The following is a 24,552-nucleotide window of genomic DNA, read 5'->3' as shown; positions in this document are numbered from 1 at the left end:
TTCGTTGTTTTATATTTCAGTTTTAATTTTCTCCAAATTGCCTTTTGTCTTTTGACATTGGACTGCCTGATGATCTTAACTTCAGGCACAGCTCTATCCAGGAAATGTATTTTCTAGTTTCCGTTAGTTTGACTTGAAACCGGTTTTTCTTTGGTGTAGTCTTCTTAGTATTGGATGTGTTTTCTTTGGAAACTGTGTGAAGTTCCTCCAAGGTTCGAGCGGCAGCATAGACACAACAATTAACTTCATGTAATGAACAGTCCGATGAAAGTTTCATAGAAATAATATCATTTAATAAATTAATTTCATTTTTGGGAAAAGATTCATTTGTTTATTTGATAGGCCTCCGATTTTCTAAAGGTATGCCAGATATTTCATCATAAATAGAATGAAACAAAATATACACAGGATTTTCAGAAAGATCTGCAACTGAGGAAGAGGAAGAGTGAGGGTCTGAAATTTCGGGGCCAATTGGCTCTATGCCGGAAGAGTTTCCATCAGCAAGAGGAAAGAGGTTGACATGGACGTCCATTCGAAGTTTTGGGTCTGCTGCCACTTGAGCATTCTGTTCATGCAAAGGTTCTTGACGGGCACCAGTTGTGGGTTGAACTGGCTCACGGGGCAAGAGATTTTTCAGCCGCCGGAATTGATCTCGGAGATTTTGCTCCGTCAGGTAAGCATACATGGGCATGGCATTGTCCCAATACAGCTTCAGCGACTTGCCATTGATACGTGGATTTTCAGGCCATCCTGTCGCTCTCGCACACTCAAGTAGTGTGGTTTTAAGGTGGTTTGACCAAGATATTCTTGGTCGGGTTCTGTGACTTCCCCTGGGGCAAGTCCCATCTCCAGTATGGTTGGTTTCACTACCGGAGGAAGGCTAACTGGGCTGCGGAAGTGAATCTAAACTTTCCTTTTGGCTGTCTGTAACCCAGTGAAAAACCAGCTTCGGGGGGTCAGCCCTTCAGGGAATATAATTCCCCTATCTAGGCCCACCACGGAGAGGCGTACATCATCAGGCCCTTATTATTATTATTATTATTATTATTAAACTGTGTACCAGCAGAGACGTCTTTGGTCCCAGTTTATAATACCCTCCCGTTTGAAGCAAAACAGGCAAAACATTATACCCTGCCCACCAAACAAATACAACAGAACGTATGACGTCACAGTTATGTGGTATATCCGTACCGTGTTCCGATGACGTCACAATAATCGCAAAAGGGCGTGACGTCATAATCATTGCTTGTGGTAGTCGACAGAACAAGACACAACATGGAGACGTACGGAGGGAGGCTGTCGTCCGCGACACGAAGCCGCTCCGTGAAGAACACTCATCAAACTGCTGCCAGCTTGCTGGTAAAGGAGGAGAAATACCTGGACAAACTCAAGAGCAGTAGCCAGAAGTCTCTAGGGTACCTAATCTTTATTAAGGCCATCATGTATATAGACAATGCTAACTCGGGCAGTTGATTAGAGAAGTAAAAATATATTTCTTCTTCCATTTGACACGTACATACATATATGTTTGACACGTACATACATATATGTTTGTGTTAGCGCTTCGAGCATACTTTGTTGCGTGGAGATTAGCGCATTATAAGACTTCTCATTATTATTATTATTATTTTTATTATTATTACACTCCAAACAAATCACTTGAGTGCGTACTGTTCACTGGACGGGAACACCCCTCCAGTTATGATACACCCAAATACTCACCTTTTTTCTGATAAATGAGTAATATGTATACATTTAAATAACTGGAAAATAGTGACACTTTAAAGATAATTCTTCACTGGAGAAATACGAAGTTTTGCCAATACTGACGCGGTAGGGTAGTCAAGTAGTTCAAGCGTTCACCCGATCCGAGATCGATATCGATATCCCATATGAGAACAATATGTAAAGCACATGTCTGGTGTAATAATACTGAAATAATCGTAAAGAAAAGTACTATACTTACTCACTCATCCACATTGTTAGGTGCAAATGATGTCATTGTGTAATTAGAAGATTGTGATCTGAAGTGGGGTTTTACGCATGTGAGTTTGTTTTGTGAGGCTAAATGCTACATTCTAAGAGAGAAGTCAGGATAGACACCAAATAACGCAGTTTTGTCCCCATTGTAGACGGGAGGAGGAGAAACTCAAGAAACGACTAGAGAAGATAGAGCTGGACAGGAGCAAGTCCCCCTCCAGGGGTTACCTGGACCAGGTGAGGTGGTCAGTCTGTTTGTTTTAACGCCAAACTCGAAGCAATATGATGGCGGTCTGGGGTGAGTGAGTGAGTTTAGGTTTATGCTGCTTTTAGCAATATCCAAGCAATATCATGGAGGGGGACACCAGCGAAGGGATTCACACATTGTATCCATGTGGGGAATCGAACCCGGTTCTTCGGCGTGACAAGCCTGGAAGTAATCGAGTCTGGACAAGTGACTGACATCATGAGCATCGATCTTCGCAAGTGGGATACGATGACATGCACCTGATCCCGTTCGTCGACACTTACGAGAAATATCGGTTGCTGAAGCCGTTTCTAATCCGGATCTTCAGGGGTAAGGGGGTTAGACAGATGGGGTACTACATCAACCAGTCGCCCTTCTGATTTGAGTTGAGTTGAGAACAGTAACGTCCTTTATAGTTGCACGCACTCTCTAAAGTCTGAAGGAAAAGTCGAAGGTCCCTTTCATTCAGATATTTTCAAGATTGTCAAACTTCGATAACCTTGGTCATGTGTTGGTATATGAGTGTAGTTCAGAGGATTGTTATACGGATCGGTAACTATGTGCAAAACCCATGTATCAACGCGAGTTGCAGCTATCCCAATTTATGCACCCAAAAGCGGCAGAAATGTTTTCACTGCACGAAAGATGGTTGGATATTTTTATGTGTATGTTTGTCCATGTTGCAAGCCATGGGTCATCAGTACTCTAGCATGTGCGACCCCTGACATGTAGAATGCCTTGAAGTGGTATCATCTTTCAATTATGTTCACCCGTGAAGATCCGGGTTAGAATATATTATATTCCTGCTTATTTATTTATTTATTTTATTTTTTGTTTTGCAGTGCTTTCTTTTATTACGTTCATTTATGCATTTACTTTTTGTTGTTGTTGTTTTCATTATTGACTTTTGAAGATCCGGGTTAGAATTGATCGTCAGCAACCCATGTCGAAATACGCTACTAACGGGATCGAATGGTCAGGCTCGCTGACTTGGTTGACACATGTCACCATATCCCAGTTGCGTAGAACGATGCTCATGATGTTGATCACAGCATTGTCTGGTCCAGACTCGATTATTTACAGACCGCAGCCATATAGCTGGAATATTGCTGAGTGCGGTGTAAAACAACAAACCAACCAACGAACCAAACAAACCTTGATAGGTGAGTCAGCACAGTCCAATTTGTATGGTGTGTGCCAAAATCAGAAACGTCTACGACATACATAATTTTAGGGGTTTTTATCCTATATTACTGAAAAAAGTTATACATGAACCACGTTCGTCCATTCTACTAAAGCTAAACTGCGATGACATGAATGATTATATACTGAGTCAAAAAAGAAACTTCACAAAATATCATTTGAAAAATATTGAATAATTTTTTTCTGATGATACAGCTATGTATCCGAAATGGGATCCCTATCTTTCGACTCTAGAAAAACGTTAGCAAAACCCACTCAAACCCATCCATTCGTCGTGCAAATGATGTTAGTGCCAAATCAGGTTTTGCACGTGCAGTCGATCACGTGATCTTTGCATCGAAGTTTTCTTCATATGCACGTGTTTGCATTGGCCTCAAGAATTGAAAAAAACACTTTTAAACCACAGTTCTAACGGTACTTGAAATGCCACGATTGTCAAATGTGCAAAGTGAACGTGCCGTTGGCATGTTGCAAGCGGGAAGATCAGTTATTGACGTCGCAAGAGCAATGGGATGCAGCCGTCGTACTGTGTATGACTTGCGAGGTCATCTACAACAAACTGGCACCACTTCTGATCGCCCAAGGTCGGGTCGTCCACGTGTGACGTCACGAGCAGAAGACCGTCAAATCGTCCTACGTCACCTACGTGACAGATTTCTGCCGGCTACACGAACCAGGGCTGAGATGTTCAGAGGTCGACTGTCCTCACAGACCATTCGAAATCGGTTGCGGGCTGCCAATCTCCATTCTCGACGTCCATATCGTGGGCCAATATTGACGCCGTTTCACCAACGTCAACGTCTGCTGTGGGCCCAACGTCACCTCCGATGGACCCAGAGACTGGAATCGAGTCGTCTTTAGCGATGAATCAGGTTTACCCTCAGATTTGCGGACGGCAGGCATAGAGTCTGGAGACGACGTCGTGAACGGTATGCCCAGTGTTGTGTACAGGAAGTCGACAGATTCGGGGGCGGAAGTTGCATGGTGTGGGGTGGTTTCTGTGGGAACAACCGTTCCCGACTTCTGGTCATCCATGGAAACCTCACAGCTGCTGCTTACCACGACCAGGTGCTCACCCCTGAACTCGTTCCTTTCAAGGCGGCTCATGGCCCAGGTCTACAGTCCCAGCATGATAATGCTCGGCCGCATACCGCGATGTTGACCCGAAATTTCCTTCAAAACGCTGGAATCAACGTCATGGACTGGCCATCGAGGTCCCCTGACCTTAACCCAATAGAGCACGTTTGGGATGCACTTGGGAGAAGGCTTCGTGGTCTTGGGAACCAACCTCAGAATTTGCAGGAACTTGGCGCTGCCTTGCAAGAGCAATGGCGCAGAATCCCCAACCACGTGTTCACAAGCATCAGGCAGTCGATGAGGAGACGGTGTTTGGCAGTGGTGAATGCGCGGGGCGGCCATACACGATATTGAACTGAGAAATTTCGCATTTTTATTCTTGTGACTTGACATTATGTATACCCATGTTTTGGGACGGCGGTGTAGCTTACTGGAACTGATTACGGAACTGTCAGTGTATCGAGTACATCACACAGATCTCAGCAATGAAATAATAACAATTTAACCATCTTACCATCTCTTGTTCTTTTATAGTGCCCTGAAGAAAGAACGTGACGTTTCTTTTTTGACTCAGTATATATAGTAATATTTGTAGTAGTCCACTTCCGTTCTTGTTGCTTCCGTTCATTTTTTTACATCATGGAATTAACGATCCATCTTTCATTACTGAAAGCACAACTTTCCCACAAGCACGCTTGCTTTGCCATGTAGTGAAGTTCGTATTACTTTTTAAAAAATACCAAAAGCCCTTATAAGTTTCGGATACTAATGTTTTTTTAACATCGAACCAACCTTGTTAAGCAACGCTACTGGGGCGGAATATGAACGACTTAAATACCCCTTTTCAAGCAATTATAATATTTTACGAACGCTTTATTTTTGTACGCTATAGATGAACACCTCATACAGGGAGTAGAGTCTAAGTGAGTTGAATATATAATTCAGCGTGTAGCACCTCGAAACGTTCGTGAATGTCACAGGAAGTCAGAAAATCAAATTTCTTATCTCGAATGTAAGCATCCATATTAATTGTGCCTTGCAGGATTCCTTAATTGCATTTGACCCCTGTAGTGATAATTATTCTGTCAACAATAAACCTGTGCTGGTGGTTTTCACCAGGTTAACTTCAACAAAATGTGACTTTGTTCCAAAACTCCTGGATAATGTTTTGTCGTATATTCTGAATACAGTCAAATCTCGTTAATCACGACTGCTGGTCTGCAATAACCAACCATGTGACTTATAGCTATACCGTCCGGATTAACTTGGTTTCACTTTAATAGAAAAGCATTTATCTGTATAAAAACGAAGGTCGGCCTCAGGTCGCGACAGATCTATGTCCATCCAGGACGGAGTGGAGCCGACAAGCCGAAGTGGCAGCCACATACCAGGGGGCAGAAAGCGACGAGAGAGTCTCCCTGGGACCGGGACCCCGCGGCCAGCACCTGGGGCGGGGAGACAGAGAGCTATGTCCCTGTCGGTGGGGCAACAAGAGGAACTGCTGTCCAAGAAAAGCGTTACATTCGGTGAGAGAGAGAGAGAGAGAGAGAGAGAGAGAGAGAGAGAGAGAGAGAGAGAGAGAGAGAGAGAGAGAGAGAGAGAGAGAGAGAGAGAGAGAGTGTGTGTGTGTGTGTAAACAAACGGGGGTGGTGGTGTGATTTAGAAAGGTGCGTGAGTGAGTGAGTTTAGTTTTACGCCGCTTTTAGAAATATTCCAGCAACATCACGGCGAGGGACACCAAAAATGGGCTTCACACATTGTACCGATGTGGGAAATCGAACCCGGGTTTTCGAACCCTTTAACCACAAGGCTACCCCACCGCCCCAATGGGTAGAGGGGAGGGTGGCGCTAGTGAGTAGATGGACGTGTGCAAACGTCTGTTTTCACTGGTTTGTATTCTCCCCACAGATGGTAAAAGTAATGACTTCGTACCATGCATCATGGTCACCGAAGACGATGGGTCCCGAGACAGTTTAACCAGAGATTCGTCTCATAAGGCTGGTAAACGGGAACGCAAACACGCTTCGGGGTAAGAGCTGCCGTTTCGTTGGGGATTGTATATTCCCCTAGGGAGTTCAAAAAACAAAATAATAGTAACTGTACGCGCAATGATCATGTAGTAGTAGTAGTAGTAGTAGTAGTAGTATATAGTACGATAATCTTTACACTGCGGATTATACCGATACCTCTCAATCCAAATTGGTTTTCTTCACTAAAAATGTATCCATTTCAAACCAGACAATCTGTGTAAGTGCTGTTACCTTCTGGTATTTCAAAAACCGTATTTGATTATGAAAGACTTTCTAATACATTGGATTTTCATACACATAATTTAACTCCCTGTGACGTCACATTCTAGCACGAGCGGGGGTCACGAGCACATTCACGATCTGTATGATATGGCGATCCAGACAGTGGCGTCCAGTAAAGATATGGAGTTTGGAACTTCGTCGGGCATTCCAGAGAAACAGAAAATACATTCAAGTGTAGGTCATTTTCCTTTTTTCAGTACCTGTACCATACACATTTGAGCAAACAATTGAAACATTGATATTGTGAAGGTTCCTAAAGGGTACGGCATGATACGGGAGTCGTTTGGGCCACGGGGTGTTGAAGCCAACACTTGTTATCCCCCGCAACGCGTTTTGCGGGGGGTATTAAAATGGACTCCGTCCGTCCGTCCGTCCGTCCGTCCGTCCGTCCGTGCACATTTGTCTTTCCTGTTCTTTTCACCCGGAGCAGAACTCTAAAAAAACCGTTCACTATTTCTTCACCAAACTTGGCACATAGATTGGTCTGGTGGTGCACTGGTGCCTTTTGGTAGTTTTGAAATTCTGAATAAAATATTTTTGCATTTCCATGGCAACAAGTTTGACTAAAACATTAATTAGTGGTAGTGCACTTTTCCACAGCAGAACTTTAAAAACCTTTCAATACTCTCCTTCCACGTGCACTTTTCTATATACACACCTAAATATTTGACATAATCATAACTCGTAGACAAAATCATGAAGAGTATACTCCATTGCGGGGGATATTGATGACTTTGTCTTCTTATTGTTCTTAGATCCAAACTGGCCTCCCCTTATATATAAACAAAAAAGCCTAGAAAATTCCACTATGTCCTCTGGGCCACTGGAGATGCCTATAATGATGTAGCACAGGTCTAAATACAGCACACAAATACCTATCACTGATTCTACAGCTACTATGTATAACAAGTAAAACATTGGTACCCAGCGTAAACACTGCCTCATAAGATAATACACTCGTGCAGGGAATGAGGCATTGTGCATTTCACCTAATAGACTAAAAGCACAGAAATTACTTGTGACACATTATTTCTTCAAAACATTTGTCAATATGTGTGGGTGTTCGTATAACACTTATGTAGCTGAACAACTAAATATAAATGGAGAATCTCACCCAGGTGTCTTCTGATATGAAATACAACAACACGGGTTGATAAAGGTTACAAATATCCGAGGCTTGCCGCCGATATTTTGATTTTAATCAACGAGTGTGGATATATTTTACATCAGAAGACACGAGGGTGAGATTTTATTTATCATCCAAAATCATTCTTTGTCAGTTGCCAGTAAAAGAATGAATTTATCTGAACATAAAACTGCCATTAGCCTTCTTGAGCAGTGATCAAGTTTGTGACGTCATACACAGCTTTGTCAGATGTGTTCTTAGTGATGTCAAAGCATTGTGAGGCCATTAACAGATGACGTAATAGCATTATGGCAGTTCAATTGTTGCGATATGTACGATGTAGATATCGCTTGTAGATATCGCTTGATCTCACACAAGCGATATCTACTATGGGAGCCAGTTTTGAATGATAAATATTGAATCTCTCTCCGAGTGTCTTTTGATATCAAATATGTCACCACGACTTGATAAAGTTACATATATCCGAGGCTTGCTGAGGATATTTTTACAGTTTTGGATTTATTAACCAGTGTTGATATATTAGATATCAGAAGACACGAGGGTGAGATTCTATTTATCATCAAAAATCACTCTTCATTTGTTTTTAATGAAAAATACACATCTCTGAACACAGTACTGCCATTAGACTTGCAGTGTAGCGATGTCATATCATTGTGACGTCATCAAATTCATGACGTCATAGCATTGTCAAGGCATTGTACAAAATCTACACAAGCTATATCTCCTGTGGAACACAGTTTTGGATGATAAATATCGTTATTATCACTAAACCCTACTTACCAGGCTAAATGATTGAACATTTTCTCAGAATTTATGTATTGTTAATTTACAAGATATATTTAGGGAAAGATTTTGTACTTTCGCTTCGTCGCGATTCCATGTGGATATGACCGGGTGTGAAAGCCATGGCCATGATATTTGTTATCAGATCACAGACATATTTGTTATCAGATCATAGACAGACTAATATATAGTTCATACCTGTAAATTTGGCCTCGTCAAAAATTCAAAACGTTTATTCATGTTCGAAAGTAAATATGAAATTCATCAATTCAAATCGTTCAGAACGTTTAGTAACCGAAAAAACACTTCCAAGGGTGAAATAGTCATTTTGTCCTATGTATACAATAGACGTTGAGTTGATGTTATAGAGTCTGAACGGAACGTCGATTCGTTAAATATGGCAAGAGGAGAACTGTACTCCTACGTCAGCACATATTCAAGTTTCAGATTCCAGTCTGTAGTATTTTACGTGTTTTATCAAACCGTGAGTGTCTATTTATGATATGAGCCATTTTACCGTTGCAGTCTGATATGCGCAATCGACGTCCATCTCTCGGATCGAATTCGCACATAGCTTCTGCACCCGCTAGCAAAGCAACCCTGGATCTGAAGGCGTTGAAGGAACTGGAGGAGATCCTTAAAGATTCTCGGTTATACACTACCAAGTGAGTGTTCATATTCCTGCTTATTTATTTATTTATTTTATTTTTTGTTTTGTTTTGCTGTGCTTTCTTTTATTATGTTCATTCATGCATTTTACTTTTGTTGTTGTTATCATTATTGACTCTTGAAGGTCCGGGTTAGAATTGATCGTCAGCAACCCATGCTTGTCGTAAGAGGCGACTAACGGTATCGGATGGTCAGGCTCGCTGACTTGGTTGACACATGTCATCGTATCCCAGTTGCGTAGAACGATGCTCATACTGTTGATCACTCGATTGGCTGGTCCAGACTCGATTATTTACAGACCGCCGCCATATAGCTGGAATATTGCCGAGTGCGGTGTAAAACTAAACTTACTCACCGTTATCATTATTATATTATTCCAGGAAGTGTCGGCAGCTGGACGCAGGTAACGAGAGCTCGATCATGAGACAACAGAAGAAGCGCATGATTCAGCTGGAGCAGCTCCTCAGCTCCCTGAAGATAGGCCAGAAGAAGGAGATCCCTCCCGTGGAACTAGACCCCATGGAGGTCCTCAACTGCTCCTACCTCCGACTGTCAAAGAACAACATTGAGTCCCTGGAGAGGATGGTGAGGGAGTCGGGGAGGGACCCGGGCATCCACGCGCACAGTGACGTCACCGATTTCGAACTGTTCGAAAAGCCCAAAGATTCAACAACATAACGCGTTGTTGATTGTTTTTCTTCTAGGAAAAATAAACAATCAGCTCATTATTTGGAAATGTGATTGGTTTTGTTATATATTTAATTTCTTTACTCTATCTTTTTTTTTTTCAACAAAAGCCTTTAATTCAGTAGTATTCTCTGGAGATCCCTATTCCTGTTTTGTTTACCCACGTGTCTTAGCTGTTGTCTTAATTGTGCTAAGAATGGTAAATGTTGCATCTATGGAGGATCTATGTTAAAATCTATGTTAAAATTTAGGATAGTGTTGTATAGCTTGTTTAGAACACTGGCACATAATGTGCTTCAAGTAATAAAATTTGATAAATATTTTTAAATAATAGTTTGTGTTGTAAAATTAAATCCCTGACGATGTGAACTGCCTATAGTCGATCTAAGACTCCAGACAGCAATGTTCTAGCGACATACGGGCGGATAATCATTGGGTCTGATCACAAAAACTTGAGGCAGAGAGCATAAGGAACGGTCTACACACGGCGACAGAGCGGCAGTCCAACTAGATCGGGACAAGTCCATGCGATCACTTCTAAATCTGAATATTTTGCCTTTGTTTGTTTATGGTCTAACGCAGCACTCGGCATTATTCCAGGGATATGACGGAGGGAAATTACATTTTATGATAAAAACATACCGTTGCATTATATCTGCAAAGACGAAATAGCATGCTAATTGTAAATATGCGTCTATTCCGTTAGTTTTGCTCAGTTCATAGACATATCTTGTATAACTGTAACTTGAATAATGAATAGACCTACTTATTGAATTTGATTTCTACTTATTTCTTGATTAGACTTATACAACATATTATCTTTTAGAAAACAAATATTCAGAAACCTAAGTGTAAAATATCACTTAACAGTGAAACATTAGTCATTACTTCATGACTGGCAAAAACTATATGTTCCTTGAAGATTTTGAAGTGTGAAGCTTTCAACATTCAGATCTGCTTGCAGAGCTTTGACATCGGAAAATTTCGCACTGCGCTTTTGTGGTAAATATATAGGAAAGGTATCGCCACGTCTGTGTTAGGAGTTTATTTCTCAAATGCCCGAGCTTGTCAAATTTTATGGAGTTGATATTTAATTCATGGATAAAATGAAATTAAAGTGCTGATCTATGAAACAATAATTGCTTCGATGTCGAATCTAATTTAGAATGTGATACATCTTTTCTGCAAACGCTCAATTTTCAGATTCCAACAATAATCGGTCCCCGCTCTTCAACCGCGAAGTTACGAAAATTCAACTCAAAATATTTGCAGCTGTAATCGAGAGAAACATTATTGTGAGATGAGTCGATCGGGAGCTGAAATACGCGCGAGGTAACTACTGAAACTGGAATCGTATGTTTGCTGTTTACCCATGGTCAAGGATCTCTCAATTCTATTGCAAATATGAACAAATCCAGTCTTCCAGGTTGACAGTGAAGGGTTGTCAAGCTCCAACTTGTTTATCAGCCACTTAGCATGCTTATTCGCTTCATTGAATCGATTAATACAGGGTGGGAATTTTTAAACCCGCTTATATCCCAATTATGTGACATTAGGATGGCAGTCAATACGTTCATCAAGTTTTTGGTGGGTTTTTGTAATTTATTTGTCAAATGCCTTACCGAACAGCTGATGGATATAGCTGACAGTAGGCTATATTATCATGGCACGCTTAGGGTAAACCGTTTAGTTACTCTGTGGTCAGTTCATTTTTAAAAATATAAATTTGTTGTCGGCATGTTGAACAAGAAATGACATATTTCACTGAAAACATCGCAAGGAAACATAACGTCGGCATGTTTAAGTATAGGCTGAAATGGTCCTTGAATTCAATGAATGACATTTCCTGCAACAGTCCAAATTCTAGTCAATATCAATGTTTGTGTACTAAATTGATGTATTTATATCCTGACTACTTTAAACAATAGTTTTATGATTATCATTTGCAATGTTATGTATGGCTGCCTTATGAAAGAAAAACTGGAGAACTGCATATGATGCAAAACAAATTTCCCTTGGGATAATAAAGATATTATCTTATCTTTTCTTATCTAACTTCATCAAAACTTCAACAAATTTCATTCAGATAAATTGCAACATTTGACCGACGTAAAATCAGTGCCTCATCATCACAATAATAACTAGCACAATGGTAAGACTTCCACCTGTATCCCCCCTAAATTTTAACGATGAAGAAACATTTCTTAGGGTGACATTATTAGAAGTTGGATATGTCTTTCAATATGTTCAAATACAATTAAAGAAACATGTTAAAACTCATCCTTACCAGATGAGAAATATATATTCAGGTGATATGATTTGACTAGAATGAAATTTGAGGGGGGCTACGGGCGGGAAGTATTTCCAAGAATCAAATGCCACAAATACAGATCTTCTCTTTTGACAAAGTTTGTGTTTTGCCAGTTGATATCATGCTGACGTTATAGCAAAAACCTGTTTGTATTTCAAAGAAAACACATGTAGGACAAATAAAAATAAATGTTGTGGTTCCAATAACATCTCTTTAAAATTTAGGGTAGGTAGGTAGGAAATTTTTTTTACATATTTTTTTTAGAAGGAAAGTACAAACTAATAACGCATGTATCACTGTGTAATTGTTTATTCAATCAAGCTTGCGGCCATCATATCGACTTTCTCTATCAGTATGACCAATGTCTGTCAGCGTCGGGAAAAAAGAGTGGTATCTGAAACCTCACTTTATTCAGTCTGCTTAAAAAAATAGGGTCGGCACCAGAATTCAAGGGTCGGTCAGGTAATCCGAACCACAGCATTTATGTTTTTAGGCCCCTTGATATTAAACTTCACATGTGCAAGAAGAATAATTTGTTCTTTTCTTTGAACTGTATGGCACTATTTTCAACTAGTGATGATGTCGTATACAGATATATTGGTATCATCAAGTAACCATGGCAGATTGATACACATGCACTAAATGTATGATGAACATGAACATAAACAATTGAGGTCATATCTCAGTTGGCTAGAAATGGCTGAAATTACCGTAATTACAGAAAACATGTCTTGGTATAGCATACTGAGTTATTTATGACGAGGCTGCCTGATTCCATCGATTCCATCCTGCTGTTTCTACAAACAATTTTACATGTTGTTGTTGTTGGTGTTACAGTGAAATGCAGTCTAAGTTGATACAGGATCGCATCACGGCCACGGAGAAACACCTTGGACAGCTATGTGACACACTCTCCTCCTACACCAGAAAGTCTGCTCATATCAGAGACAAAGGTACCAAAGCACTTGGGAGCATTGTAACTGTTCCAATATTTGAAATCCTTATGTAACATTGTTACAGTAGGAATAAAATTGAAGCCGTTATAGTAATACAATAGTATGATTATGATGCTGCTGGTTGTAGTGTATACATATCCCGTCATGACTTGATCTGATCATCTCCATGGGATGTCTCATCAGGGAAACTTTCTAATCAGCCAGGGCCTAGATTTTCGAAGCTCTCTTAGCGCTAAGATAGTCGTAATTGCTATACATTAACAGGGATTGGGATAGAGAACTTTGACAATGGGCCATTTTCAGGATTATTAGCCATTTTCTGAATTTAGAATGGCCACTGCCCTTGTATCAATAGTAATTAGGGCTGGGACGGGTCCAAATTTCCTACCCGGTACCCAACCTGACCCCTCTGGATCCGCCACTGTTGATGAATAGTCCTGTGTTCCATAGATTGAAATGCCTTAAGTTACAACTGGCCAAAGTAATGCATCGTACAGTTTGGTAAATGTTTTGAAAGCGAAGTTACCTATTCGGTAATAACAGGTCTACCTTCAGCGGTTTGTTCAGACTCTATTTGAGGCGATGTCTGCGCTCTTGAGTGTTTTACATGTAAACAATTAGCTACTTGGCGTACTTGCAACCTATGTTACACATGACATGCTTAGTTGTCGACAGTTGATACCTTGTGTTAGTTTAGTCCACAATCTCAAACATTAGACAACAATCCCGTTGTAAATATAATAATTTTATACACATTGAATTAAGTCTTCATTTATTAGTCACATGATCAAAGCGGGTCCGGGTAACGTGACGGGTACCCGGGTCTAGCTCATTACCCACCCGTCCCGGGTACCCGGGTTACCCGTCCCAGCCCTAATAGTAATCTTCAAAACTTTAATGGTCCATTTCTTCTTCAAAGGTGCGAAATGGCCCATGGCCCATGCCTTTCCCAATCCCTGCATTAACATTAACTTATGACTATCTTAGCTTAAGAGAGTTTGTGTCTGGAATTCTTAATTCTCAGATCAAGTGAGCATGACTGGCTTCTGTGGATGGATAATGAAGATAATCACTTCTTTTCCAATAGAAAACATTATGCTGTGTTGTTATATTGTTGCTTTCATGTGACCTGACATGTAGCTCTCAAAATGTGTGTTCTGTTAAGAACTGATGTAATTTTGTTTCTTTTGCTAAGATCAAAGTTTTCCAAGGTGGTAGAGAAATGCAACCTGAATTATTTTAGAAAGCTGTCATCTGATCGGTCATCAGAACCAGTGCCAGAGGTATTGTCAGATATTGACACAGCAAAGTGTTGTATAGGATTAATATCTGATTTTGCTTAGATTGTGTATATGTTGACCATATCATCTGACTTTCTGAGAAGCCCTGTAGTTATGGATTTCTGCTGATTGTTTCAGGTGACCAAATGGCTAAAGATTTAGTAAATTATGCAGAGTATGAGACAATGAGCCTCACGCTCAAGAAGGGATTCACACATTTTGCAGAGAACCTATCCACTATACAAGACTACAGAGAGGCGCAGGTAGGTAGACTGTGATATAAGTCACACTTTAAGTCACCTTTGAGATTCCAGGAATTGGTTCAATCCATGCTGGTCATAAGATACAACAAACAGTATCAGGTGACGAGGCTTGGCAGGTTATAACCATGTCATCGTACCCAAACAGTGTGAATCATTGCCCATGATATCCTTCACTTTGTAATTATCAAGCTGCTGTTATATACAGGAAACTACATCAAATCTGCCACTGCCATATAGCTTAAATACTGCAGAGTCTGGCATTAAATAACAGACAAACAATATGTTGAGAAGTTAATTTGCTGATATGTTTTTTCGCGGTTGGATGTGCAGAAGAGAATATTGGAGTTATCTCCCTTGGCCGGTAAGGAATGGTGAAGCCACAAGGCCTATGTTTTGATGCCTGTCTTTGAACCGTATATTCTGATACCCAAGAGATGAATGAAACTTATTGAACCAAAGACACGTTTTCTTGCCTTTATTCCATATTTTCACAATGCATTTATACCAATAATGTTTATAACAAACTGATGTATATAACAAACTGTCTTCTTCGTCCCAGCCACTTGGTATATTGTAGTTAGGAATGGTTAGTATGTTGTTAGTAACAAGCTATGGTTATACTGAACTAGAACTAGCGGCCCTTTGAGTTCATTGTACTCTGCAACTCTGTACTCATTCAGGGGTGCAAATAACCCATTGCCCGACGCCTGAGTCCAGTGTTTTTTTCTGTTGGGCAAGCAAATTTGTATATCACACTGTACCGGTGTCCAGTTGACTTTCCAATATTAATTATGTTGTTTATTTAAAAAATCAACAATAAAACGGCCGGTATAGTGGAAAAATTATCAGGGCAAGTGATTTTAGATGTGCCACTGTACCGGAGTACACTAGCAATTTTAAAGTTATTTCCACCCCTGTCATTGTTGACTGCAACTGGAATATTGGTGAGTGTAGCAGATACTGACTTCGACCATGGACTGCTGGGCTGTATTCAGATTCCCTGATTTGCATGTTTGTTGTATCCAGAATACACCATGATACATTGTGTTTGGTGGTGTTAACTTGGTATATTTCAGTGTTGTTGTATTTCAGGTTAGTCGCCTCGAGAGCAAAGTGGTGGCACCCCTCAGTAACTATGGCCTGATGTGTAAACAGACAAAGGTACGTATTGTTCCAGATGTAAATTTCAACAGTATTACATATTGCTGGGATATTCCTTGTTGATTATCGTTACATCCACTTGCAACAGGGACGATTTGGGTAGCATAGTGGTGAAAGTGTTCGTCACGCTGAAGGCCTAGGTTTGATTCCTCATATGGGTACTATGTGTGAAGCCCATTTCTGGTGTCCCAGCCATGATATTGTTGGAATATTGCTAAAAGCGGCATAAAACCCAACTCACTCACTCACTCTCTCCACTTGCAACAACAAACTGTTATTGTGATACGTTAAAGGTCATACCAAGTGTACTAACCTGTTTCCATTCAGGAGGTCCAACGTCGTCATATGAGCGAAATATTCTCAAGCACGACGTAAAACCCAATTACACCTCACCTCATGAGGTCCACCTGACATAGATTGTCACAGTGAGAGTCCCTTTTGAGATTCTGCTTTGTCTGGAAGTAAAACCACAAGCCACAATTAACCAGATGTCTCACATGTATGTCATGTTATGGTTGATAAATGATTTCTTAATAATTCTTCAATGATAACCAATGCTTGCATCACTTTTCATTTCTTTGAGTGGAGTTCTAGAAGTTTGGACTTACAATATTGAACAATCTTATGGATAACAACTTCTTTTATTTTTAAAAGATGTAAAATATAAGAAATTGATATCCATGAAGTTTGTTCAATATCACTCTTCATTGTTTAAAATGCACAATCAGAATAGTCATTGATTCTCTGGCTGAAAATCAATAGCAACAACAACAGTGTGATGTCTTTGTTATGGTTCAGTGGTGAACAGTTCAGGTTTTCATATGTGTAACCATGGTAACCAAGCCAGCCCCCACTCCAGCTCCATTTCTCAGCAGTTGGCACAAGCACATTTCACAAAAAACACATTGCTCAACGAGCATTTCATTTTTTGTTTTGATCATCTATTTATGTACATACTTTGAACGACCACTCTGGTTGTAGTGTGTATGTTATCAACATGTGATTTAGTCCACCCAGCTCTGAATGGGTACCTCATATGGATGGGAAAGCCACATTAATCTGGTGCGCCTAAATGGCTGCAAGAGCAGTATGATCCCCAGCCGAGTTGAGATTGACAAAATACAATGTGCCGCATTGATTATCGATGATAATAAAACAAAGCGCCTTTGAGCAGCTGAGCTGGATACTGGTGCTATATAAATATCATATAATAAAAAATGTGTGCTCACTGTAAATTCACATAGTGGGTTAATGTAACGTGTGCTCAACATCTTTTATGTTTATATCTCTGTTAACTTGAAAATAAATTGACATCAATTCATACAAATAACAATGATACTTTACAGGCTGCTAAGTTAATCAGGAACACACATACTGTAGACAACAGCACAAAATATGCAACACAATTCAATGCAATGATGTGACACAAACAGTGATTTCTGTTTTGTGCCAATCAGGAAACAGCATTCTGTTGGAGTGAAATTTTATTTGTGTTCGTGGTTCAAAATGAAGTGAATGCTTAGCCACTGAAATGTCAAGGAATCACAATTGCTGTCTTGCAGAACGAGCTGAAGGCAGCATTTTCTGCCCGAGACAAGGAACACCAGCAGAGGAAGAAGCTGGACAAGGTGAAGCAGAAGAACCCAGGGGATCGCAGACAGATTGTATCCTTGTGTGGTCTTAAGTTAGCAGGGTAAAACAGACAGAGTATTCTACCCTCCATGTTGGCTCTTTGTGAATACCTTTAGACATTATTATCTCCTTATCTATTAAGAACTTTTGTGAATACTTCAGGCCAGGTTAGGAAAGTACCCATGGAGGATGTAAGAGTGAACATCAAAGAGACATGTGATCTAGCTCTGTCCTCGTACCAGGGTCCAATATCAGATGGTATCGTTTCAAGGGAATTTTTAGAGAAATCAGATATCTGGATTATCAAATCATGGTTTAGAGTAATGTCCCCTTGATTATATATTAACATTATTTTTAGATTTTGTGAGATAACAACCTTCATAGTAAGAACTGGCTGCATGCATCTTGTTAATGTATTTGGTTTGACATTGTATATCTTCCTTGACAGAGTCCCAGACACAGGTAACTGTAGGTTGTGCAGGTGGGAGTCATGGTAACCAAGATGAGGGCACTGACTGGACTACATCACTGTCACAATGTATCATTCAGTAATACAGTACTTACAGAACCAGTACACGTCCTGGGGATCTGTTGGGTGTTTTAGAATGTGGAAAGGAACAGTTATCAAGAGTGTTCACATATAGCACCAACATTCAGACTGAGGCACAGTCTTAGCACCTGTCCAATATTGCAGTCATTCACTCCAGTGAACTTTTCTTATGACAGACAGGGTGGTGGGGTAGCCTAGTGGTTAAAGCATTCACTTATCACTCCTGAGATCTGGGTTTGATTCCCCAAATGGGAACAATGTATGAAGCCCATTTCTGGTGTCAGTTTCCCTGATGTTGTAGGAATGTTTCTGAAAGCAGCATAAAACGTACTCAATCATTCACTAACTTATGACAGACATTATTTTCAGAGAATCTAAAAAAAACACAAGACCAGATCACACTCTGCAGGGGACCTCAGTCATTCACTAACATATGACAGGCAATATATTCAGAGTGGAATCTGATAACAAAAAATAAAAACACAAAACCAGATCACACACTGCAAGACATTGAGTTTCATGTAAACACAATTATGATTAATAATCTTGTAGGTGAAATATATATACACAATAAATATCACAAACAATGCTCTAGTATATTTTGGTAACTATGGTAACTACCAAATATGTATCAAAGTCTTAATGATTATTCTAAATGTTATTTAGGCAGAAACTAACCTACAGAAGGCCAGTGTGGATGCATCCCGGAGTTCGAAAGCCCTGGAACAACAGATGGATACATTTGAGACCAAGAAGGTGCAGGATCTCAAGGTAGGAATGGAGGAATAGATTGCGTTCAGAACTGCAGACAGTGTGTACTAATAGCTGTGATGTCAGAATAAGCTGTCATGTGATGTCATGTGTTCTCCCATATGTGGGAACCCAGTGTGTGCTTCAGGGAGAGGGACAGTATTGAATATTGCTAAAAGCGTAGAAACCCAACTCACTCACTCATTCACTCAGGGAGAGGGACAGTATTGGGTCGTTTGCTCAAGATGCCACAGAGTTGTGTCCCTTGGGCTCACCAGGAACCTTCGATCTTTGGTTGGCATCTGGGTCCTGATTTCCTTCCAAGCGGACAAACAGACATAATTTGAGTACTGTTCAAAGTGGCACTGAAAATGTGGAAACAACTCTAAGATTATTTCTAGGAAAGTAGTGAGGTGATACTGATAGAAGTCTGACCAAGATTATCACACTGGAATTTATGAACAAGAAAAGTGTAGCAAAAGGAATAATGTTGTCATTTGTTTTATATGTTATTTCAGAAATGTAAACTCTTAATGGAGTTTATTGTTCATGCAAAGTATGTTTGGTTTAATTCTTCCACATTGACAAATACCTCTGATTATCACAACACTCTGTCATGTAAGACTCTGTTGCACTAGTTCTTCCCTGAGTTGTGTAAGCCATAACCCAACCCCTCAACCTGATGTTCTATCATGTGTTATTGTAATGGGCTTCTTTCATGAATATTACAGAAAATGCTCTCTGAGTTTGTAAGCATTGAGATGATGTTCCATGCCAAGGCCCTTGAGATGTACACCAAGTGTTTCCAAACTCTTGCAGTCATAGACCCAGAAGAGGACCTCGAGGTAAGCAGAAGTCATCTGTTACTATGGGAGATGAGATGAGATAGTGGCTACCATTAGGAATTCTATTTGTATTACTGAGATGACTATGCAGGTATCACCTGTAATCTGACATTTGCATCTTAGTGTCTTTGATGCTGATGTGTAGTAGAAACAGATGATGTCCAATAAGATCAGCTGTATATTTATAGCCCATATGTGAGTGAGGTCTAATTTGTACTGATAACAGTACTGGAAGATGGAAAGGTTTTGGGCACATGTTTGTGTAAAGACGGTTGCTGGATCCAATCACAGGTACAGGGGGTTCATGGTTCGTAAACCTTCCCAGCAGCATAAACTACAACCAAACAAAATATGCTTGGTTGGGAGATTAAACACTCCTTATATTTTAAGCCTCTTATGTTAAATATTTGTAGGTCTGGAATGTGTTGAATGCCTTGTGACTCTTGTCAACTTCTATAGAAGCATGGGAGGTTTGCAGGAGACTTTTAACTGAATCAAGTATCTTGAACATTGTGATCATTTATGTGATTTCTGGATGGAATTGTTCTGAATGAATGTGTTTAGCTTTGTAAAATTTGAGTTGATTGTTTTACAGGAATTTAGAAAACAAACCAGGCCATCAAGTGGTTCATCAACTTCCCGTCAAAGCCTAGCAAGGTCGGCATCAGATGCCTCACTCAACTCTAGTCGTGCTCCACCATCCGTGGACGTGACCCCTACCAGTCAGCGTCGTCTCCCTAATTCAGCCAAGTCTTCCCCTGCCCATAGCACAACCCAGCGGACACCAACCTCACAGCCAGCACCCCGAACTGTCACACAGGTCGTGGTAGGTATATGTCATATGACCTTCACCTTACATCAGGTGCCCCGAACTGTCACACAGGTCGTGGTAGGTATGTGTCATATGACCTTCACCTTACATCAGGTGCCCCGAACTGTCACACAGGTCGTGGTAGGTATGTGTCATATGACCTTCACCTTACAGCAGGTGCCCCAAACAGTCACACAGCTCGTGGTAGGTATGTGTCATATGACCTGCACCTACTTTTGAGACTTCCTGGTTTTATCCGTTTTCAAGAGACCAAAGTCAGATATGCAAAGTCACACAATCATACAAAGAATTTATAAGCCTTGATGCTGATGAGTTCACTTGACAAAACATGTAGGCGTCCACAGATAGTATTTTATGGTTCAAAATCAAACAACCATATTTTTACAAAATGAGTTCCAAGTCAATGGACCATTACATGAGTGACATATTTTTCAAAGCAGCATTAGACCAACTCACTCATTCACACTGACAGCTTTTAATGTCATTTTCACAATGAGATAGAAAAGTATTTCAAATTTACTTGATTCTCACATCCCTTTGCTCCTACTGTCCTGTAATGCATTCACAGCGAAAACCTGACAGTGAAGATGAATACGAAGATGATGACGATGAAGAAGATGACGACGAGGATGACGATGATGACAGTTACGAAGATGAGACTACAGAAGCTGATACTGCAAGAACTAGCGGCTCCAAGAGACGATAATCACCGTGAATACTCCTGACTATCTACGGGTCAGACATCAGGTGTCTACATACAACATACACGACATGTCTGTGGCACTGGTCATTACTTTTGGGGGGTTGGGCCAGTACAATTTGGGAACAGGGAGGTTGAGGTGATGGAGAGGTCACAAACACCATTCTGTTTGAACATGAAAAATTATTGCAAAAATGTGGATGGGGGTGAGTAAAATAGTCTACAGTACTCAGACTAATCCGAATCCCACTGGCCCAACTGCCCAGTAATAAATGACCAGTTCCCAATTCTCAAGAGTCTTGATACACTTGCAAAAGATATTACTTCATTTGAGTATGTTTAAGTCAGTTAAGGTTAATGCAATTTCCTTGTGTTCATTGTCTTCATCTACAACTTCTAGAATGCCAATCAAAGAAGTTCATTGTCTTCTGTGAGAAATAGTTACTGTCGTTATTTAAGGGACAAAACAGGTGGTCCAGCAGTCATGACAGCACAAGTTTATATTGTGTATTACCCTGGCTTCATTCATCATGGGTTTGAATCCAGAAGATGCTGGAGGTGCCTGTTCAAAACCTTTGTTTAAGGATTGCACCATGAACACGGTGAGCTTTTCATTCACGTTAATAAATTACTTCATAATTGATATTGGCGTTGTTAAGAGCAGTATATGACAATATCCCTTATTGATCTATATTACTTCATTTGTCAGTGTATAAAATGAATTTGTAACAGATTGGTCAAAGGTTGTTAGTATCTTTTGACCACATATACCATACATATGTTTGGTGCACAGCAAGATGTGCATATATTATCTTGCTTACACAGTGATCAAGGTAAATACATGCTTGTTTATCATACTAGTGTGGCATTATACATGTGATTGAAATTTGAATTGAACCATTTGTCCCTTGAATCCCCTAGATGTACCCAGGAGATTATCTCACATCCGTCCATGCCCCTATTGCCTGTGATATACTGGTCACACGAAAGTGCCAATCTGTTGTGTATTGTAAATAACTTATACACCCTCTCCCCATGTATATAACATCATATGGTATACGTCAACATGAAAATACATGGCATGTGTATTCAGTAGCTAAAATGTCAAGTTGGTTCCATTGATCGAGAATATGTGGCCTTCAAAGTTAAGTATTGACATGTGATCATAATGTAAAGCATGACAGTATATTATGTTTCCCTGTATCAGTGTACGGGTTTAGGGACCAAGAGGCATGCAGTGTCCAGGAGCATGCTGCTCTGGTTGTGTCCTTAAAACAGCTTTGTATTTTATTGATTTTAAATCTCATTGTTTTAGTGTTTTCTCTTACCTCTATAGTGAACTTATGTATTATGAAGCCCCTTACTGCCATGTTGGTGTGTTGGGGAGTTTTCAAACTCACTGCAGAAAAGGCCACTTTAAGACCTCTCAGCTTGCTTTTAAATTACTTTCTTACCCATTGTTAAAGCCACAACACAACATTGTTAATGCTCACCTGCATTTTTAAGGAATACTTGCAATAATATATAAATGATTGACAGTGGGACATGAGACTCTTCAGTTTAGATTATCATCACCTTGATTACAATGTCCTTTAACAATCACTGGGGTCACAATGGCCTCATTTCACAATCACTGGGGTCCCAATGGCCTCATTTAACAATCACTGGGGTCACAATGGCCTCATTTCACATTCACTGGGGTCACAATGGCCTCATTTAACAATCACTGGGGTCACAATGGCCTCATTTAACAATCACTGAGGTCACAATGGCCTCATTTAACAATCACTGGGGTCACAATGGTCACACTGGCCTCATTTAACAATCACTGGGGTCACAATGGCCTCATTTCACATTCACTGGGGTCACAATGGCCTAACATTTAATCATTTCATTTCACATTCACTGGGGTCACAATGGCCTCATTTAACAATCACTGGGGTCACAATGGCCTCATTTCACATTCACTGGGGTCACAATGGCCTCCTTTAACTATCACTGGGGTCACAATGGCCTCATTTAACATTCACTGGGGTCACAATGGCCTCATTTATCATTCACTGGGGTCACAATGGCCTCCTTTAACGATCACTGGGGTCACAATGGCCTCATTTCACATTCACTGGGGTCACAATGGCCTCATTTAACAATCACTAAGATCACATTGGCCTCATTTAACTATCCCTAAGATTGCAACAACCTCATTTAACAATCATTGGGATCACAATGGATCCCAGAAATCAGACTCAGTTTAGCTGATTGTTTAGCCCCAATGCCCAAGCTTCCAGTCATTTGTTACTGGTGGTCACACCTTCATTTGCCCACATGATTACAATGTGTGAAGTCCATTCCTGGTGTTCCCATGCCATGATGTGGCTGGAATATTGCTAAAAGCAGGTGACAACTCCATCACTCCCTCCAACCTAGATGTGATACTTTATGTTATAGCTTCCTGGGGTTTGTGGGTCCACTGTTACAGTACATATATTTTCCAGAGTATGCTGTTTTTGTACTGTCCCTATGGTTCACGGCTCTTTGTTATTTATCTAGGCAATGTTTTGCTGCTTGTTGATTAATCATTGTACCTCATCATATCACTTGTACATAAATACAAACTGATAAAATACAAACTGAAAGTACTGTTTTGTTTTTATTGGAACTGCCATTGATATAGTCATCTGGTCTGTCAGCACCATATTCCCGCTGATAGTGTTCAACATTAATCTATATTTCTAGTGTGTGCATCACTTAGGACTTACATATCTAGTTGGCATGCTGTGAAATAACTGTAATACTTACATCCAACTCAATCTACAAAGCCTCCATGGCCAAGTTACGGGCACTGCAATGCACAATACAGAGTTGTATCCTTTAACGGTGCCAGGATCTGCTTGTTTGTTTGACTCCTAGATTGTTCCCAGTGATGACTGTGTCACTTTCCACAAATATGGAAAATATCTCATGACCCATGTCCATATGTGGATTTCCCAACATTAAGATGAAATATATTGAAGCAGCATTAACCAGAATTTCGTCACACATTTTCTTGGGTATACGCCATTTATGATGAAATTAATTTAACAAACATTTGACTGATCTTCATGGAGTCCATGGACTGTGACGGCTCATTTCTGTAAACACCCATGTGGTGTTTCCAGGTTATAGCT

General features: G+C 40.3%; 2 protein-coding genes and 1 long non-coding RNA gene across 3 annotated transcripts; all 3 read left to right on the top strand.

The window, feature by feature from the left end:
- The first annotated feature begins 648 nt into the window (after positions 1-648).
- LOC124273772 lies at positions 649-10,154 on the top strand. Its single transcript, XM_046709082.1, has 7 exons — positions 649-673; positions 2,133-2,223; positions 5,809-6,033; positions 6,416-6,536; positions 6,867-6,993; positions 9,275-9,414; positions 9,799-10,154. The coding sequence occupies exons 3-7, from the start codon at positions 5,844-5,846 to the stop codon at positions 10,094-10,096; spliced, it is 876 nt and encodes a 291-aa protein (XP_046565038.1). The 5' UTR covers positions 649-673; positions 2,133-2,223; positions 5,809-5,843; the 3' UTR covers positions 10,097-10,154.
- Positions 10,155-10,980: 826 nt separating this feature from the next.
- Positions 10,981-21,540, top strand: LOC124273798 (protein FAM92A-like). The gene is made up of 10 exons (XM_046709108.1): positions 10,981-11,437; positions 13,254-13,369; positions 14,791-14,915; positions 16,008-16,076; positions 17,639-17,740; positions 18,165-18,170; positions 18,925-19,029; positions 19,740-19,853; positions 20,449-20,679; positions 21,254-21,540. The coding sequence occupies exons 1-10, from the start codon at positions 11,406-11,408 to the stop codon at positions 21,389-21,391; spliced, it is 1,038 nt and encodes a 345-aa protein (XP_046565064.1). The 5' UTR covers positions 10,981-11,405; the 3' UTR covers positions 21,392-21,540.
- A 1,756-nt stretch (positions 21,541-23,296) lies between these two features.
- On the top strand, positions 23,297-24,025 carry LOC124273799. Its single transcript, XR_006897742.1, has 2 exons — positions 23,297-23,419; positions 23,544-24,025. It is a non-coding gene; the product is annotated as an uncharacterized LOC124273799 (long non-coding RNA).
- The last annotated feature ends 527 nt before the right edge of the window (positions 24,026-24,552 follow it).

This window comes from Haliotis rubra, unplaced genomic scaffold (assembly GCF_003918875.1).
Source record: "Haliotis rubra isolate DU_JTF1 unplaced genomic scaffold, ASM391887v1 Scf184, whole genome shotgun sequence".
NCBI lineage: Eukaryota > Metazoa > Mollusca > Gastropoda > Lepetellida > Haliotidae > Haliotis > Haliotis rubra.
The sequence above is the reverse complement of the archived record's forward strand: the minus strand, read 5'-3'. Positions and strand labels throughout refer to the sequence as shown.

Bases quoted from the DNA above. Each gene is read 5' to 3' on its own strand.
- LOC124273772 (XM_046709082.1), top strand. From the start codon at position 5,844: ATGTCCATCCAGGACGGAGTGGAGCCGACAAGCCGAAGTGGCAGCCAC. The intron at 6,994-9,274 runs GTAGGTCATTTT...TTACCGTTGCAG, and splicing joins AACAGAAAATACATTCAAGT to TCTGATATGCGCAATCGACG. The intron at 9,415-9,798 runs GTGAGTGTTCAT...ATATTATTCCAG, and splicing joins TCTCGGTTATACACTACCAA to GAAGTGTCGGCAGCTGGACG.
- LOC124273798 (XM_046709108.1), top strand. From the start codon at position 11,406: ATGAGTCGATCGGGAGCTGAAATACGCGCGAG. The intron at 13,370-14,790 runs GTACCAAAGCAC...TGATTGTTTCAG, and splicing joins TGCTCATATCAGAGACAAAG to GTGACCAAATGGCTAAAGAT. The intron at 19,030-19,739 runs GTAGGAATGGAG...TGAATATTACAG, and splicing joins AGAAGGTGCAGGATCTCAAG to AAAATGCTCTCTGAGTTTGT.